Source organism: Aspergillus oryzae, chromosome 1 (assembly GCF_000184455.2).
Source record: "Aspergillus oryzae RIB40 DNA, chromosome 1".
Classification (NCBI taxonomy): domain Eukaryota; kingdom Fungi; phylum Ascomycota; class Eurotiomycetes; order Eurotiales; family Aspergillaceae; genus Aspergillus; species Aspergillus oryzae.
The window spans coordinates 1,393,968-1,410,760 of NC_036435.1; the positions used below are offsets into that span (position 1 = coordinate 1,393,968).

The 16,793-nt window shown below is 49.3% G+C and overlaps 7 protein-coding genes across 7 annotated transcripts; 2 read left to right on the forward strand and 5 right to left on the reverse strand.

The window, feature by feature from the left end:
• Positions 1-27: 27 nt before the first annotated feature.
• Positions 28-1,346, forward strand: AO090009000523 (FAD-dependent oxidoreductase; the record flags this gene model as incomplete). The annotated part of the gene is made up of 2 exons (XM_001816916.1): positions 28-45; positions 93-1,346. 2 exons carry the CDS (start codon positions 28-30, stop codon positions 1,344-1,346), a joined length of 1,272 nt encoding a protein of 423 aa, XP_001816968.1.
• Positions 1,347-1,493: 147 nt separating this feature from the next.
• Positions 1,494-2,265, reverse strand: AO090009000524 (uncharacterized protein; the record flags this gene model as incomplete). Its single annotated transcript, XM_023235630.1, has 2 exons — positions 1,494-1,640; positions 2,014-2,265. The coding sequence occupies 2 exons, from the start codon at positions 2,263-2,265 to the stop codon at positions 1,494-1,496; spliced, it is 399 nt and encodes a 132-aa protein (XP_023088690.1).
• Positions 2,266-3,614: 1,349 nt separating this feature from the next.
• Positions 3,615-4,673, reverse strand: AO090009000526 (fungal specific transcription factor domain-containing protein; the record flags this gene model as incomplete). The annotated part of the gene is made up of 1 exon (XM_023235635.1): positions 3,615-4,673. The coding sequence occupies one exon, from the start codon at positions 4,671-4,673 to the stop codon at positions 3,615-3,617; it is 1,059 nt and encodes a 352-aa protein (XP_023088691.1).
• A 2,135-nt stretch (positions 4,674-6,808) lies between these two features.
• On the reverse strand, positions 6,809-7,832 carry AO090009000527 (uncharacterized protein; the record flags this gene model as incomplete). The annotated part of the gene is made up of 2 exons (XM_001816919.3): positions 6,809-7,697; positions 7,759-7,832. The coding sequence occupies 2 exons, from the start codon at positions 7,830-7,832 to the stop codon at positions 6,809-6,811; spliced, it is 963 nt and encodes a 320-aa protein (XP_001816971.3).
• Positions 7,833-8,400: 568 nt separating this feature from the next.
• Positions 8,401-9,454, forward strand: AO090009000528 (DUF3425 domain-containing protein; the record flags this gene model as incomplete). The annotated part of the gene is made up of 3 exons (XM_001816920.3): positions 8,401-8,475; positions 8,534-8,621; positions 8,715-9,454. 3 exons carry the CDS (start codon positions 8,401-8,403, stop codon positions 9,452-9,454), a joined length of 903 nt encoding a protein of 300 aa, XP_001816972.1.
• A 2,673-nt stretch (positions 9,455-12,127) lies between these two features.
• On the reverse strand, positions 12,128-13,308 carry AO090009000529 (uncharacterized protein; the record flags this gene model as incomplete). Its single annotated transcript, XM_001816921.1, has 2 exons — positions 12,128-13,002; positions 13,056-13,308. 2 exons carry the CDS (start codon positions 13,306-13,308, stop codon positions 12,128-12,130), a joined length of 1,128 nt encoding a protein of 375 aa, XP_001816973.1.
• Positions 13,309-14,806: 1,498 nt separating this feature from the next.
• On the reverse strand, positions 14,807-16,600 carry AO090009000530 (uncharacterized protein; the record flags this gene model as incomplete). Its single annotated transcript, XM_001816922.3, has 1 exon — positions 14,807-16,600. The coding sequence occupies one exon, from the start codon at positions 16,598-16,600 to the stop codon at positions 14,807-14,809; it is 1,794 nt and encodes a 597-aa protein (XP_001816974.3).
• Positions 16,601-16,793: the final 193 nt, after the last annotated feature.

The following is a 16,793-nucleotide window of genomic DNA, read 5'->3' on the forward strand; positions in this document are numbered from 1 at the left end:
CCAACAGGAACACGGATTCTAAAACAAATGTCTGAACATCGTAAGGTATGTTTACATTATTATATCGATTATCCCTTTACTAACCGTCTCAGGCGATCATTATCGGAGGAGGTCCTGCGGGTCTCTCGACCGCGTTGCGTCTCCACCAAACCACAAACGTCAAATGCACCATCTATGAACTCCGACCTGAGCCAACCACCCTCGGAGGTGCAATCGGCATCATGCCCAATGGTCTCCAACTATTCTCCCGTCTAGGTGTCTATGACGCCCTCCACGCGCGGGGTAGCAGCCAGAGTAACCTCGTCATCCACTCCGCACAAGGCGGAATTGTAGGCGAACAGAAAGATATGGTCAGCTACGCGCGCGCACAGACAGGCTTCGGATACCTTCGAATAAAGCGAACAGATCTTGTAGATGTCCTCCTGGATGCGGTGTACAAAGCCCAAATCCCCATCTATTTCAAGAAGCGGCTCACAACCATTGACGACAACGGCGACTCTGGTGTGACTATGACGTTTTCCGACGGTAGTACTGACACAGCAGACATACTCATCGGCTGCGATGGGATTCACTCTTGTGTGCGTCGTCTGTATGTCGATCCCAATCAGAGGCCTGAATACTCTGGGTTTTCGGGACTATTTTCGCTTGTTCCCACGTCGAGGCTGTCTTCTTCTGCTGCAGCGCAGGTTTCAGGAATCGGTGCAACGTTGACAGAGCAAGGGATGTTTATGGTGATGCTCGCGACGGCAGCAGGTGATGAGGTGTCCTGGGGTTTGTCGCAGGAGGTCCCGTTGCCGGATTCCGGGGATAGTCGAGATGGGTGGGAGGTGTATCGACAGAAGGAGCTGAATGGATTTAAATCAAACATGCATCAGATCTTGGAAAAGGTGCATGGTGACTGGGGGGACTTACTAAAACAACTCGTTGAGAACACCGACGTTATGAAGTTCTATCCGGTTTACCGACTGCCACTTGGTGGGGCTTGGTATAGGGGTCGCTGTGTGCTTCTTGGTGATGCGGCGCATGCAATGCAGCCACACGCGGGACAGGGCGTCTCTATGGCGTTGGAAGACACGTTTCTGCTTGCTCGCTTACTGGAAGACCACAGTCGACCTCTGACGGAGGTGTACAAGAAATATGAAGAGATTAGGAGACCCCGAGTGAACGAGATCTACAAGCTTGCTTCCCGAAACGCGGGGGTTCGGAAGACGACTGGGCCCTGGGGCTTGTGGTCGAAGGAAGTTGTGGTTGGGATGGCATTTTGGGCTTCTTGGGCGTTAGGGTTGGAGAAGTGGGGATGGAGACAGAAGCATATGGCTTACGATATTGATATGGAGGAAATATAGAGGCCGTAGGTATTCGTTGCTGATCTTCATGGCCATATATTTATTTATCACTTAGAGATATTAGATTACCATTTACTTCCCACTTCGATAGTCTTAATTCACGAGCGATGTCTCGCTAATGCACTGGGTTGAGCCCTTAGAAAAGGGTCATGTGCACATATCCCTAGACAGAAGTAGAGATACCAATGCATTGAGTTCTCCCCACTGAAAGGGTTTTTCAGAGTTCAGAGGAAAGTCTACCGCTCGATAGCTACCAATAATGCTGAAACAAAAACACGACTCCCAGGAGGATCCCTGTTGTTGAGTAATATACATCACGTCAGGTATCCAGCCACCAAGAACCTAAACAATAATCCAGCGCCATGTGGCGTCAAGCCCACAACGCTTTCTGAGACCTCTCTCACGCTAATTCCGTGCCACTTCAGCTTCCAACGGCCTGTGCACCTGTGCTACCGGAGAACCTGCGATCGCGTTTTGTTTTCCCCCATGGATACACGTCATCTATAATCGACCGGAGCTTACGAACAAAGTTCTGGTACCAGACTCCATCCTTAAAGCCGAACATCACTCTGGACCAATCATTAGATCAATGGGAAATTGTTGGTATAAAATGGTACGCAAGGGAGACAACGCACAACTTGCCATCCATGCGGCGAACACGGTATACCTCATAGGGAAAATCAGGGCCGAGCTTGCCAGTGTACTTTTCTGCCTCGAGATCAATCACCACATGTAGCTTTGGGTCGACTTGCGGTATATCAGGGTTCGGGGGTTGGATGTGGACGAAATGACGGTCGGTATCAAGTTCCTCGATTGAGCGACCGTTCTTTTCGAGGTAGAGTCGAACTGGCTCGTAGAGATCTGCTTCGTCGAGGTCCGCTTCTTGCAAGCGTAGAATTACTCGCTTTGGATGGTCCATCTTGGTAAAATGGAGGGATGTGAACAAAAAGTTGTACGATTTGCCGGAGGGAAGTCATTGCTCTTATGTTGTCGGCGATCAATGTTTGCTTGGTGGGAGATCAGCACAGAAAGATCAGCGAAATTGATACGTTAGACAGACTCTTTTGATTGGGCCAAGTATACAATGAGACAATCGTAGGTAGAAACATGAATATCACTCTGCATCCCACTCTCATTGGTTGCTCTTGTGTGACCAATCCAAATTATCCCCCGTTCTTGTCCTCTACGACGTTCTTACTCCTTAATGCTGGAGCTCAAATGAGGGCTACATTCCAGAATTGTCAGTGCTATATACCTAGGCTATTTCATATACTTACGTGAAATTCAAACGATAAACATAAGCTCAGAGCCTTCCGAACTCGGCGGCGTTTCGCCCCTACAAACAGGACATGGGCCATCCAAGTAATCATTCTCTATATCGACGACACGGTCAAGATCACGCAGTCGGCCACCTGGTGGCAAGCATAGCTGTCGATTCGAGCGCCGAAAAGCAGCGCTGCAACGCTGATAGTCCCTAGCCACTGTGTGGCCGCAACCGTGACGACCGTTATATCGCTCGCAGAGTAGTTCACACATTTCGAGATAGGAACGATACTAAGTCGTCAGATGAGGATCTTTCACTGCTAATTTAAGGAAAAAGACAAGAAGAACACGAAAAATTCTTAACACTTAGGTTTCGAGTTGATATTATATACATTGGGCAACGCTCCACACTGTATATCGCAGGCATAGTCCCTGTGCACTTGTGTTGCAAGGTGACCAGCGTGGTGTTGTATATGTAACGGTCCGATTGCATTGACGTCGCTCCAGTTCGTTTGTGAGTTACCCTCCCCTGGCACATTCCCGGTGACATAGAGCTTGCAGGTCGCACCTCAGCGGCCAGGACACCTCGTTGGTCGGCAGGGTTTCATCATGTCGTAGCTTACACAAGCGCAAGCCATTGCTACCAGTCAACACCATCCCCCAAAGACATAGCTTTGTAACACAGAGTGTAACCAACCATGGAGAGGTCGACCAGGTCTTCACGCATGCGGCATGGACAAGTTTTAATCGTTTGGTAGAGCCTAGCTTACAGAACATTGATAGACGGGACGGGACGGGACGGGACGGAACGATGAGCTTGTCCCGTCATAGTTAACAGTGATTGGTCACTGGCTCTCGAGTGCTGCAGAGTTTCGTCTACTTGGGAAGTGTAAGAGCGACCCTCAGGTCAAGCAGGTATAACTGCAAGTATGAGGGGAAAGAGACCACTTGAAAGCCCGTCTAGTGCAAACTCAAAAACCAGATCAGGGTAAATCATTTATCACTTTATGTGCTTTCACCGAAGTTGAAGTCCATATCATCCAACAGGGAGTTCCACTGTGGGATGTCGAGCTCTGGGGCGACCGCTAGAAAGTCTGACCATAGCTGGTCCCAGTCTTCCTCCTGCATCCCTGGCTCAGGTGGAACGTTCCTGTAAGGAGCCGCATCGTCAACCAGGATTGGATGTTCCGTCGCTGGCCATTGCACTGTACTTATGGCATGACTAGACATAGATGTATTATAAAGACCTTGCGAGTTGTCATTGTTCTGAGGGGCTTCACTAGGCGAGACAAGGGTATCTTTACGTATTCCCGTAATGTCTGATTGTAAATCAAGGCGCCGTGGTCGCTGTCTGTGGAGAGTTGACATAAGAGTCTGCATATTTTTCTGGATCGTCTCTACCAGGATACTAGACTCTTCCTTTGACTTCTCGAGAGTCTCATAAGCAGCAAGCACTTTACCCTTCCGAGCCTCCGCATCTGGTGCGTCGGGGTTAAATGAAACATCGGTAGCTAGAATAAGAGCGGCCAGAAAAGCATGCTGGTTTGTCGTCCAAAAGCGTCCTGGTTTCAATCCAATCCGTGCTCCCGCATCGTCCATTAAGCGTCGTAACTCTAATACTTTCTGCGCATACTGGATACAGACCCGGTGAGAATATGAGTACTTTGGGTTTGTCACACCTTCAAGGTGGTAGGGTCGGTGGAGCCGGCAGAGGCGCGTGTGTAGACTGAAATGGAGACTGATTCGCTGGACCGGGATATAGGGACGCTCTTCACATATTGTCTTGCTTTGTTCAATGCTGTCGGGGTCTAGTTTGAAGAAGGCTGGAAGCTCACTTAGGAAGTTCTGAAACTTCCTGTCTAGCGCTAGGATGGTTTCGTAATCCGGCTCTTGTGCCTCCAGCCAAATTGATGGCATCGCATCAACGACTTCGCGACAAAGAGTAGCGAGTTTCACACGGTAGATAAAAGCGGATAGTGAGGAGGGTTGGGATAAGGGACGGTCCTGCAGTATCCCTGTTGGCGTAATAAACTCGTCGTCAGTATTAGTGGGATAATTGACCATCATGTGCTTTGGCTGGATAAAGTATGCTCCTTCCTGGGGACCGCCAGAAAACGAGTTTAGCCTTTGCTCGTTAGTGATAGGTTGAACTAAATGTATACTAGACTCACCAGTCGCTCGCCAGCATGTTCCACCAGATCCGTCTTTGGACTTCGAGCTCAATTGGGTTGTATCCCTTCAACTCTCTTTGTTCGCGGCTTTTCGGGGTATCTAAGCGATGGATCTGCATTGCTCGTGCCATGGAGAAGCAACGGAAGCGGATTAAAGGAAGTTTGTAAGGATAGTTATCAGAATTGCCAGCCATATGTGACAAAGTAGCCATAGCGGCGAGCGCAGTAGTGGAGGGCTCCATGGGGTGAGGATGATCCACGATCGATATTGCGAGGCGTGTGTATACCTTGAAAGCTGCTTGTGCTTCTGTTGGCGTGGCGTTCAGTTTCTCCAGCAGCTGCGGTGTCCAGGCAAGCATTGAGCCAGCAAATACACTAAGAAGTAACAGCAACCTAGCAGTGCCTATTTCCTGGCCCTCAAGCATAGTCTGATATGTCTTCTCCACTAGCTCTCTTGTAGAAGGAAAGTGGAGCACTCCGAACATCGGCCCAATAGTTGCTACGAAATGGCTGAACAACTCTCTAGCTTCATCTATTCGTGGGAGATGCCTGGCTATACTGGTAGTATTGAAATAAGCCTCATCGTGAGAGGATCGGACGTGTGAATTGACTGGGGTAAAGCCTATACGAGAGATTTGTTCCTCCTCCTACGGTGTCACAGATGTTACGATTTGTTTCCCTAGCTGTAACACGGGAAAGCACATACGATGTTTGCTGGGTATGCCGTAGGTAGATGTGCAGCCTCACTTGGCTTGCGGAAGACCGCTTCTTCTAACTTTTGGAGGCGATACAGCACCTCGTCCGGGTTTCTTCCATGACATAGTGAGCGACAAATCCGACCAGGAGAATACAACAAACTCACAGAGAAGTGGGCACTGAGCGTGAGGTCCCCGGAGCGGCCGGCGGACTTGGATCCCTCCGAAATTGGTTAGTGTCAGTTGCTATTACGGATCCCTGGCCCCCAGAGAACTGGTTATGTTCATTTTGTCCAGAATATTTGCACTGGATATGTCTCTGCGTGCAACTGGAGCAGGGCTGGTTGCGATCGCACCGACGTTTTTTCTCCCGGCAAGATATGCACGACAGAGGTGGTCGGTTCCATCGATGTATCATCATTACAGGGCTTCCACTGTGATTCCGTTTCATGATGCGGCTTCTCAGTGGGTGATCGCTGGTGGTGGTAGGAACATGAGATGGACGCCAGAAGAGGCGTGAAATCCGCGGGTCAATATTACCGATTGTGGCTAGTGGCTCCGCGACCTCCGAGAACAGGATCGGAATATTGTTTGTCCGATTAAATACGTAACTAAGCGAAAAGGCAGGTTGTAGTTAGATATTATGCAGCTTCAAGTTATAATTTGTTATAATTTAACGGAATCTTATAGCGAAAGACGGCCCTTTGGCCCCTGGTGAGAAACATCCTGGACTGCTGAATTTGCCTTGCCTTCGTGGCTGCACGAGGAGATGGATAACAGTGTTCATGATTTGTCATGGGAGAATTCTCTATAATGATATCAGTCTCTCGGTGTATCTCAATGACATAGGTTCCTATGATACCAGAGATAGTAAGATATGGAGTTTCACGACTGTTCCCTCACCTGGCGATAGCAACGATGACTTGCTAAACGCACATACTTGTTTCTTTGGCCTCTTCAGCCTTATCGGAGAGCCATGAGAGCACCAGATAGTGATAGTCACACGACAGAGTTCTTCAATAATACGGTACGATCTATGGAACCTGGAGACACTTTAAAAGTGTTGTTTGATAACCCAAACCCATGCGGGAACTCCAGCTGCGTTCCTAGATAGGACTTGGCTCGTGGGAAAGCCATGACCAGATGAAAAGCAACATTAGTGGCGGAATTCATGCCATAATTATCGTGTGGAACGCCGGCAGCAACCACATTGAATCTTTTCATCCGGTTATAATATTAGCACCTGGAATTATGTCCATATTTTTGAGGTTAGGATGAAAAAGTATACGTGAATAAGAAAGGTCAGATTCTGCAATACTATAAAACAACAAATCTATAAAACCCACCCTTCCTTCCTCACCACCTCCCTAGTCCACTCCTCCAACCTCTTTACAAGCTTCCAATCATTCGCCATATCGCTCTGCCACCTCGGCTCCCCAAACCGTCGGAAAATTTCGAGATACGTACCGCTCTGCTCGGCCTTCATATCCTGACTCGCCACACAGAACAAACTGGTCCACGACCCTTTATCCGCAGACCACATCAACCCAAACATGCGTAAGACCGAGAAAACACATGTCATGCCCGACCCCGAGTCCTCCACCGAAGTGGCCAAGTTCGTCTCAACCAGACCTGGATGGACGGACGAAACCCAGATCTCGCCCTCCCCGTTCCGCGCACTGGGAGAGCCGGGGCCGTACGCCTTGTGTAGAGCCTTGGCGTGCAGAATGTTGGCGAGCTTGCTTTGTCCGTACCGCGCCCAAGGGCCACTATCCTTGAGTGAGAGGTCTTTGAAATTGATGCCGCCCTTGGGTGCGCCCAAATGGCCTGATGAAGTGAGGTTGACGATGCGCACGCTGCCAGGATAAAGCCCCTTGGCGGTCAGCAGCATCAGAGGAAGAAAGTGCTCCGTCAAAACCCAATGCGCCAGGTAGTTAGTCTGCCACTGGGCCTCATGGCCATCTTTGGTGATTTCGAAGGGCGTCGCCATGATGCCTGCGTTGTTGACCAGGCCGTGTAGGGCTGTTTCGAGGGTGAGGAAATGCTTGGCGGCCGCGACGACGCTGGTGAGGTCCATGAAATCCATTTGCAGGAGGTTGATGTTAGCTGAGGGGTGCATTTCCTTGATGTTGGCGATGGCTGCTGTGCCCTTCTCTAGGGATCGGGCGCACAGGTAGACGTGGGCGCCGTGTTCTGCTAGGTGGGTTACGGTGTAGTAGCCTCTGTGATTTGGTGGGATCAGCGATTAGGGCTTTCGTGGTGACAAGGAGAAGGGAGACTGACATGCCGGAATTCCCACCTGTGACTATGAATACTTTGCCCTTGAGATTAGGGAGAGTGTCGGGATGGAAAGTCATATTAAAAACGAGTACTTGAGTCACTAAATGTCTTGGATTGAATTCTATGATTTGATGATACGAAAACATGCGTCGAAATCAAGGTGATGCCACGATCTTTATTGCTCTTCTTGAACAAAGTCCGAGGTACCATCTTGGATGTTATTTCCAAGCGTCAGATATCGTGAGCAAACTGCATGACCATTGGGCCAATCACGTCACAATAGACTTGTACATGTTAAAGAGATAGACTAATAGGAGACTTCCGAGTAAGCAAGTGAGCCAGCTGCATGAAGCGTGGGCCTCCTGCCGAGTCTAATCTCTAGCTACGGTCAATCATAACGTTGCGTTTGTCGATGTGAGCAGGTTGCATGACACTAGACCTGCTCAAGTTAGACACTGCAACGGTGACCAATGGTCCTGTCTGAGTCAGCTGCGGTATAGTATGCATATGACCCAAGGTAGTCAATGCCCTGCGATCTAGACTGTCAGACTCGTCATCATTGTGAGCAGGCTACATAAACTGTCTTGGCCGACCCGAAGAAACTCACGTCATTCATCATTGCAATTCAAAACGTCCGCTAGCATCATGATTAGTATGTATCAGCCCGCAAATTCAACAACACCACGCATCCAACTCACGTCGATGGCACAATTGGCCGAGGTACGTACCAGGCCGCCTTCAATCACCCAAGAAGATCTGACTTGCTTACCGTGTACAGGCAATTAGCAGGGAAGACGACTGGACCGGGACCAAGGATGCCGCAGCACGCAGACGGGCACAGACTAGGCTCAACACAAGGGCATACCGTAAGTAAGATCTTGGTTTCTCTTTCGTCCATATCAACAGCCAAAGTAGTCCGATCTTGGGGTATCTAATTATCATAACTAATCGTCCAGTAGGTAAACGCAAAGCTCTTGCAAAGAACGCCGAAGCATTTAGTGCCGAAACCGGGACACTGATCAAATCACGAGCGCCGGTGGAATGCTGGGACATTGAGCAGCAATCCATCTCCGTCGTCCCAGCATCACGTATCAAGCAATTATATAATGCGAGAAATCCCTTGCTGCCAGATAAACCTGGAAAAGATCAGTTTAACATGGTCTTCCCCCTCTGTCCAGACCATCTCATCACACTTCTCCAATTCAACGCCCTCCGCGCCCTGGCCGTCAACCGCAATCTAATCTCGAATATCCTCGTCACGCCGCTCGACTGTAATAAGGAAGTTATCCACATCACCCCCTACCCTAGTAAGCCCGACCTACTCCCTTCAACACTCCTGCCCACCACCCTTCAACAAACGGTGCCGCACGGCGACTGGATCGACCTGTTCCCGTGTCCCGAGGGACGAGACCGCCTGATCCTGGCCACTGGCACCTTTGACGAGGATGTGTTGTGGGCCGACTGCATCGGCGGGCTATACGAGGGCTTTCCAGACGATGAGATTGAGCGACGCGGCATTATTGCGTGGTCGCCACCCTGGGACATCACGGGGTGGGAGATGTCGGAAGGTTTCTTAAAGAAATGGGGATGGTTGTTCGAAGGGTTGCCGGGGGTGTTAGAGGCGACGAATCGGTGGCGAATGGAGAAAGGAGAGGAACCATTTGTCCATGATGACTGCACGACATATGTAACTGCTTGACCTTTGTTTCGTCCGACTACTTCTTCTTCATCAGCCAGCGGAGTCCATTTTCCGTACATATCGCTGGACAGCCTGCCGACTATGGTGTTCATTTTCTGTGGAGAGAGGAGAGAAAAGGGGATATCTGACAGTTGACTTATGACGCATGTCCAAGTATACGTTGCCATTACTCTTGGTGTGCCCATATTTAATACTATCCTTGACATGAACTTGGCGGGAAAACATTCAAGAGACCTATGTCTTGAACGGATCCTCGCACCATATCAGCTGAATATGTATTCCTGTGGAATCTTTCTAATACGGCAAGCCATTACAGGCTGGTGTCTTTCTGCACTACTAGGCACTTTTCCTCATATATTGGCCTACTCAGCGTGCAGCATATTTAGGAATATGCACTCCGGCGATGGTATCTAGGAGCCAGTCAGATCGATGTAACCACCCTACCAGCACTTGTCTTTCTGGAAATAGGGCGCTCAGTTTGTTTCCACCGTTGTTTCTCGTTGTTAGTCCATCATTGTTGGTTTTCGATTTCTTTTTGATCGATCGCCTAACCAATGCTTCCATTTCTATGTAGCTGCCATAGTTTCAACGATTGACAGATCAGAGCCATTAAAGGTCAACACGAAGTTCCCTGAAGATCATAAATTGGAAACATTTGGAAGTGCGCTCTCTTCCGGTCGCTCTGGTGGTACTCTCTTGAACGAATCCTCCTTTTATACTTGAGTGTTGACGGTGTCTGGCTTCGATTATAGGAGAATTATGTCGTCCTTTTTGTGAGATAGACCCCTTGTTCACGCCTTTCGTTGACTTGGAGCAAGAAAGCTGTTTAGACTTCCCGAGGGGCGGGATAACTACAATTTGAGAATTGATGGTGAATGATGGAGGTGAGTGACTATTGATCAAGACCAGGAAATGCTTGAAGAATTCGAGAGAGTGCAAGAGTCTCCCAGACCTTGAAGTCACAGTCGAACTCACGCAGCAACCTGCGTTCCTCAAGTACCTACGGGGACACAGTCTGCACAACACTGCCTATCAGATCAGCTGGATCTCGAAAGTGCAAGAGCTGCTCTTTGCATGAACGAGTCAGAAGGCAAATGTGAATTCACTCAGTAGGCTCTGTGGTTACTACGTTGCGTCTGCCTTACAAAAGTTTGGATATGTCTTACAAGTTTCCATTTCCCCTCAACGAGAGTTATTTCTACAGGCAGGTCACAGATTATAGGACGCTAAGGCAATTTACAGATACCTTCTATACCGCTTCCTACCATCCCTCTCATAAGGTCACTTTAGTTGTGTTCTTTTGCTACCTAGGGGAGCCCTTCACTCTCTCATGGCCTTCTATGCTCCCCAAGAATAAAGTACATCCCATACAAAAAATTAACTGCATCAAATAACACTCCACTTTGTTACCATTGCCGCCAGATAAACCTACAAGCGATGTCGTGGAACCATGGATTATAGACGTACACACGACCCATGCAAATCAGAAGCCTTGAAGTGTATCCCAGTCCTACTGGAAACAATTTATCAGTTATTGCTGCTCATTCTCCATTTCCTATCAGCACCTCACTTAATCAACCTCTTCATGCAAGGATGAAATTAAAGAGTGGGCCATGATAAAGTGGGGAAGATGGGCTTGAGTATGAGGAAGCTTCCAATGACTGAATTTCTATTCCGCATCCAGCTTTATGTGCGGTCTATTAAGTGCTGAGGTATATGGTTCTTAAGCGGAGGCAAAACTTATATATATCTGCTTTTTGATCTCGGATATCTTCATCTACAACAACTGCTGTTTATCACACCTGTCTTACTTTCCTCTTCACAATCCCTTGCACCTGGTACTTAATACTCGGATTGAATTTCCCTCCACCTTTTCAATCCAACCGTAAGCTTGTTTCCATGAAACAATACGCCTACAAAGACATCGGCGAAGCCAACCGAAAAACCCACTGGTACTCATCCGCCGTCTGAGCCGGAGATCAGGTTCACCGCGCCCGCCAAGGTAAATACTCATTACATCCCCATATTCACCTATCTGTGTGAGGTACTAACAATGGTACAGGAGGTTTCTATGATGCAGACTTCAACATCACCAAGCTTGCACCTGAACGATCGACCAAGCCTTCGTGAACATGGATACCGCCCTCAAGGACACGGGTGCCAATGGTTGTTGCCCGGTCTACAGAATCAACTCTTATCATATCCAACTGGACCAGGAGGCGCAAGACGCCATGGTTCGGAATGTCAAGAGGTGAATGCCTGATAACCACCCCGTTTGGACATGTGTGCAGATTGGTCGTCTTGGTCATGATGCTATGAGAGTTGAGATTGAGGTTTCGGCGTTTGGTCCTGAGGGTGCTAGGGAGGCTGGACTAGTCCAGCTTGAGGGGTTTGGGTGGGATGTTGTGATAGATGGGCTGGTGAAGTTTAATGTATTCATTAGCAGGATTGGGGTAGGTTAAGGAAATATAGATTGGGGTTTTGTGACCTATCGCCCAATGGACGTAAGGGATAGCGCGCAGATTACCGTCAATTACTATCGTGCATCATAGCTTTTCATACTATAGCTTCTTATTTCTGAGGGCAAAATTTACGAACATATTAATTTAGACCAAGTTTCCTATTTCCCTGACAATACACGAAATGATCCATGATGACAGCAGTTTCACCTCCTCATTTAGACGACTCGATGAAGATGATGGCCTTCAGTTCTCGTCTCAAGCTCTCACACCCACGGTACGAGACAAAAGCTTGCTGCTTGATGTTGCCAGGGGTCAAAAACCGGTTCTGCCTCTGTCCCTTGGATTGATCTGCTGACATGGCCCCTTTAATGACATCCGCCTCATAATAGGCCGGAGAGAGGTCTGTATCGGACAATGATAGGCCAAGCCACCGCGCGGTCAATCGTCTCCACTCATCGCCCGTGGGTTCCCAACAGTTCAGAGGCCGCTCGTCAGGTGTACTAAAGACCATGATGGCACCGGCTCTACCTGCATAATCCTTGGCTGTGGCCAGATCCCCCGTGGTATAGATCCCTGGCCCAAACTCGTTGTCCGCGTTGGTTGACCTTATAACGGGGAGGAAGAAGGCCAAGCATTTCTCGAGAGCCAACAGGGTCAGCCCTCGAAATAACGTATCCTTTCGCTGCAGAAGGCCATCCGCGAAACGAGCAGTCACATCCTTCTCAAATTTGTTAAAGTTTCGATTATGCTGGACTCGCACTACCTTGATTGTCTCACCACTAGTCACTGGTCGTGAGAAAGGATAAAGGGCCTTAAGCTCTTGCGCTGCCACCGTCTCTGTAACCGAGGCAGGGATCGAGCATTTTTTCACTGCACCACTCTCCAGTCCGGGTACATGGTCCCAGGGAAAGATGCCTTCATCCTGGTAGCGCGAGAGAAGAAAGGAGACGGGGAAACATCCGATTGGGACAGCCACAATTTCATCGTCAATGACATAGGCTGGATCGTCGATCATCCGCACCACATCAGGCCGACCACACATGTGGAAGATCGTCCGGGATGATCCGACCATCTGGTGAACGTGTGCTAATTAGATATCAGTAATCATCCTTGGCAAGAAAGTTTTTCTGCTTGCATACCGTATTCTAGGTTCTCCCCAAGGTACTCCGCTATCTCGAGCGGCATCTCGTCCCCCGGGTAGTCCCCATACCAAATTGGGTCAAAACGTACGTGGTCATAATCGGTGTTGTCGTACATCGGCTCTCGCTCATCATCGTCATCCGTTTTCTCCCCCTCTGCCTCTGGCTGTTCTTCTTCTTGAGGCTTCTCCTTGGCCTCTAGGCTCCTGTCGACGTCACTGGGCATATCGGGCGTGGTGACAGAGTGCTGCATTTTCAGTCGTTGGATCACTCGGTCATAGGGGAATACGTTGGGGGGGTGCGATTTCCTCCAAGGGAAGGGGTCGCTTCTTAACGTTGACCATCATCCTGTTGAGTTTGCCGGATATGAGATAGTGCTGACGACCTCGCCGGATATGAGTTAGTGCTCACGTACTATGGAGGATAATGAATTGGTACCAAGTAATAGTCAAATTGAAAACCCCTGTATTTTGAATCGGTTGCTCGTTGTTAGCTTAAGAAAGAACATGTAGCGGTTCCTGCTAGTAGTTTATATCTTCGCTACGCACCGCGGCGCTCCTTCCCAAGTAGTCCCTATTCCCAGAACATATTATTCTATACGCGAGAGGCAATAGCGGGTGAACCATAGGCGCTCAGGCTTGTAGCCTGATATTCACAAGTTCATCGTTCTATGTGAGTCTGTACTCAAAGGGAAGCAAAAAGAAGACAATCGCAACGGGTATCTGCAGAAGATGGTCAAGCGTGATGGCTGAGTGTATGTGGAGATATGCTTGCTACCGAACAAAGGCTGCCATTTTTGTCTTACCTACTCTATCAACGGCCTTCAGCCTAAGAAAGAGTGGTGTCATAAAGAGTCTCTTTGTCTTTTCCTCCGTTTGTGATTTCAAAGATATAACTGCTTCCGGCCCCTTCGCCATTCAGGCCCATCCTAGACAGTTCAGCTAGATTCCTTTCGCTAGGAAAGCTTCCATTGATCACTAACCCTAGACCCTGTTGGGGAAGGGATCCGATGGAATCAATACCATCTGCTGGAAGCTAGCAACTCTGCCACTGCCTTTGTCAGTAGGCATGACAGCGTTAAACTAGCCCATCGTGGTGGCTTCATGAATATGACAAAGGAAGGTCGACCCAATGATGCTCTGGTGAGTAAAAGTCTCACTGACGTATAGCTCGTATTTGGTATAGATTCTGCAAGAAAGCAGCGCTAGTATCGTGTCTGTCTGATAAGACTAGACTTCCTTTCATTGAGCCCGTGTTGTCCCCATCCGTAAATGAAATGGCAGCCCTTTATCGACTGAATAGAGGGCACGGCCGATTGAAAACTGTTCATGTGTGGAACATGCTCAGTAGGGCTTTGAGGGCAGTGTTGCCAGTGTATTTGTGTATAACCGAGGAGGACTAGTGTCGTCGGTCGAATGTGTCTTACTCCAATCGGGTAAGCACAATGTTGGTTAGTTTTCCTGTCTTGATAATTTCGTGATCACAGCCCTAATGAAGAATTAATGAGCGTATTGTCCTTCTCCCAGCACCGTTCGAGCCCCAGGAAGGGGACGATCTACGGTCGCGACAATAGTGCCCCCATTGTTCAATTGGTACCGCATTCAAATGCATTGAGCTTTTTTAATTATATGTCTTAACATGCATCGTGCCTTCAGAAGCAGATAATCGGAAAGAATTATACACGACCAAGAGGAGAACTGGGCGAAAGTTCAAATTTTACCGACCACCGGTGACAGTAGATTTCATCCATCTTAGGTACTCAGCGGCGGCCGGACTTTACTTGACTGAACGCAATCGGCAAAGAAGTCAGCTTGTGCCAGACCTGATTGCAAGCTGATGTGTCGTAGCTGCGCTACTATCCATTGTCGCGTGTCCTCTGAGTTGGTGTGCATACAACCGGCCAGCAAGAGCATCCAGCTGGCGAAATACGCACCAACTCCTGCGCCTGTATACGTAGAGTGCTCGAAGCCAGGTGAGCTGTTGAAAGTTGCCCACGAATCATCAGACCACTTGGTGCCCGGTACCGTCATTTGATTGAAATACTGCTCCAGGTTCACTGGCTCCAACTGCGCCTGGGCGGGGAAGGGGAAGTAGCTCATCTGCTGGGGTACAGAGGCCAGAATGTCATCGCGAATTTGCCTCATTGTTCGACTGGTTTCCTGTAGTTGATCGGTGTAATTTTTGGAGAAGAACCAACTGGGGTCCGACTTGGCTCCCCTTAGGAGAAGATGGCAGATGGCGTGGTTGGCCAAGACGCGACATGTACGCATATCGTTCCAAACTCCGACGATTCCAGCATCGTGATAGCTATGGTAAGCGTCACCATGAACCCGGGTAGGGTCCGGGCTAGTGAGCTGCATGACAGTGAACTGCCACTCTGGTGAGCATTCCGAGAATCGGCTCTCGAGTCGGTGGTCAATATCTAGAGCTTGGGATAGGTACCGCTCGAGCTCGTCGATAGGCAGCTGTCTTTCTGTGGCGCCAGTTCCGTTGCTCACGGCCTCGCTACTATGGATAAAATCAAAGCCTCCGGGCAATATCTGGGAATAAAGGTCCATGATTTCCACGAGCCCGCTACTGGCAACCCAGTAGGGATCGGAGGCACTGATTGCTTTGGCAGCTTCGGCGCGGATCATACGGAGTGGTGAGGGGATTGCACTCCCCATGCGCAGGCAATTCATCAGAAGATGGCTGAAGATGTCCTTGAAGATCTGGAGGCCAATGGGAGTGGTGAATTGGGCCTTGCCCCGCAGCCTTAGCAGTGAGGTCGCACCTTGGATATGTTGATCCCATCCATTTAGTGAAGACTCACCGAATTCATAGAGGGATAACACCAGGACGGTGACGATTGTGCTATGCCGGCGTGCTGTCTGCGGATCTGTCAGGGCTTTGTTCATTCGTTTGATGGTTCTCGTATACATGGCCCTTGATCTACATCGTAGATCGACCTGACAAGTTCTATGGGCTAATCCAGCAAAGCCCACGGCTAGAATGGCTCCCTGCAGGATCTCATTCTCATCGTCTAGTGTGAGAATGCTGGGTACGTAGTCGAGAAAGCCAGGTGAGGGCGGAGACTGTCGCACGACGTAATGTGCCAGAAAATAGTTCAACCCGATCATATCGAGTGGCAGGGCAAACGGTGGGGGAATGGCCTTCTGATTATCAGGGCCTTTCCCCTCCGCCCTGTCTTGCTCGTCGTTCCCTACATTCTCGCTCCCTAACTCGCACCGGGACGAGGATGTACCGCGCTCTAGCGCGTTTGAACTCGCATTATTAAAATCCGGGGAGGTGTTATTCACTTGCAGGGCATCATTCCCCACGATGCTCTGGCTATGGTCAGTGAATACAGGATCTTCATTCAGTAAACCCTGTTCTAGTTCCACTTGTAATCCTGCACCCTGCGACGGACCCACCGAGCCCGGGGTATGCCCACGAGAAGCGTCACGCTTGGTGATCCTTGCGCGAACTTTATCACCAACCTGGCTGCTCTCGTCTCGAAAGATAAGACTCGTGGGGTCTCGATAGCCAGGACATTGCTGTCCCATACGTCGACATTGTCCACATCCGGGAACAGCCTTGTCGCACTACCGTTATCCGAGCCAGTGTTAGTGTTACTTAGGCCACCAAAACCAAGGTGAAGGGGGGAAATTCAATGATAAATTGAGTTGATATTGTTAGGAACGAGGGATCGACCTACTCGTCTCTTCTTGGCTCGGCAGTTGTTGCAGCTAGTGGAAG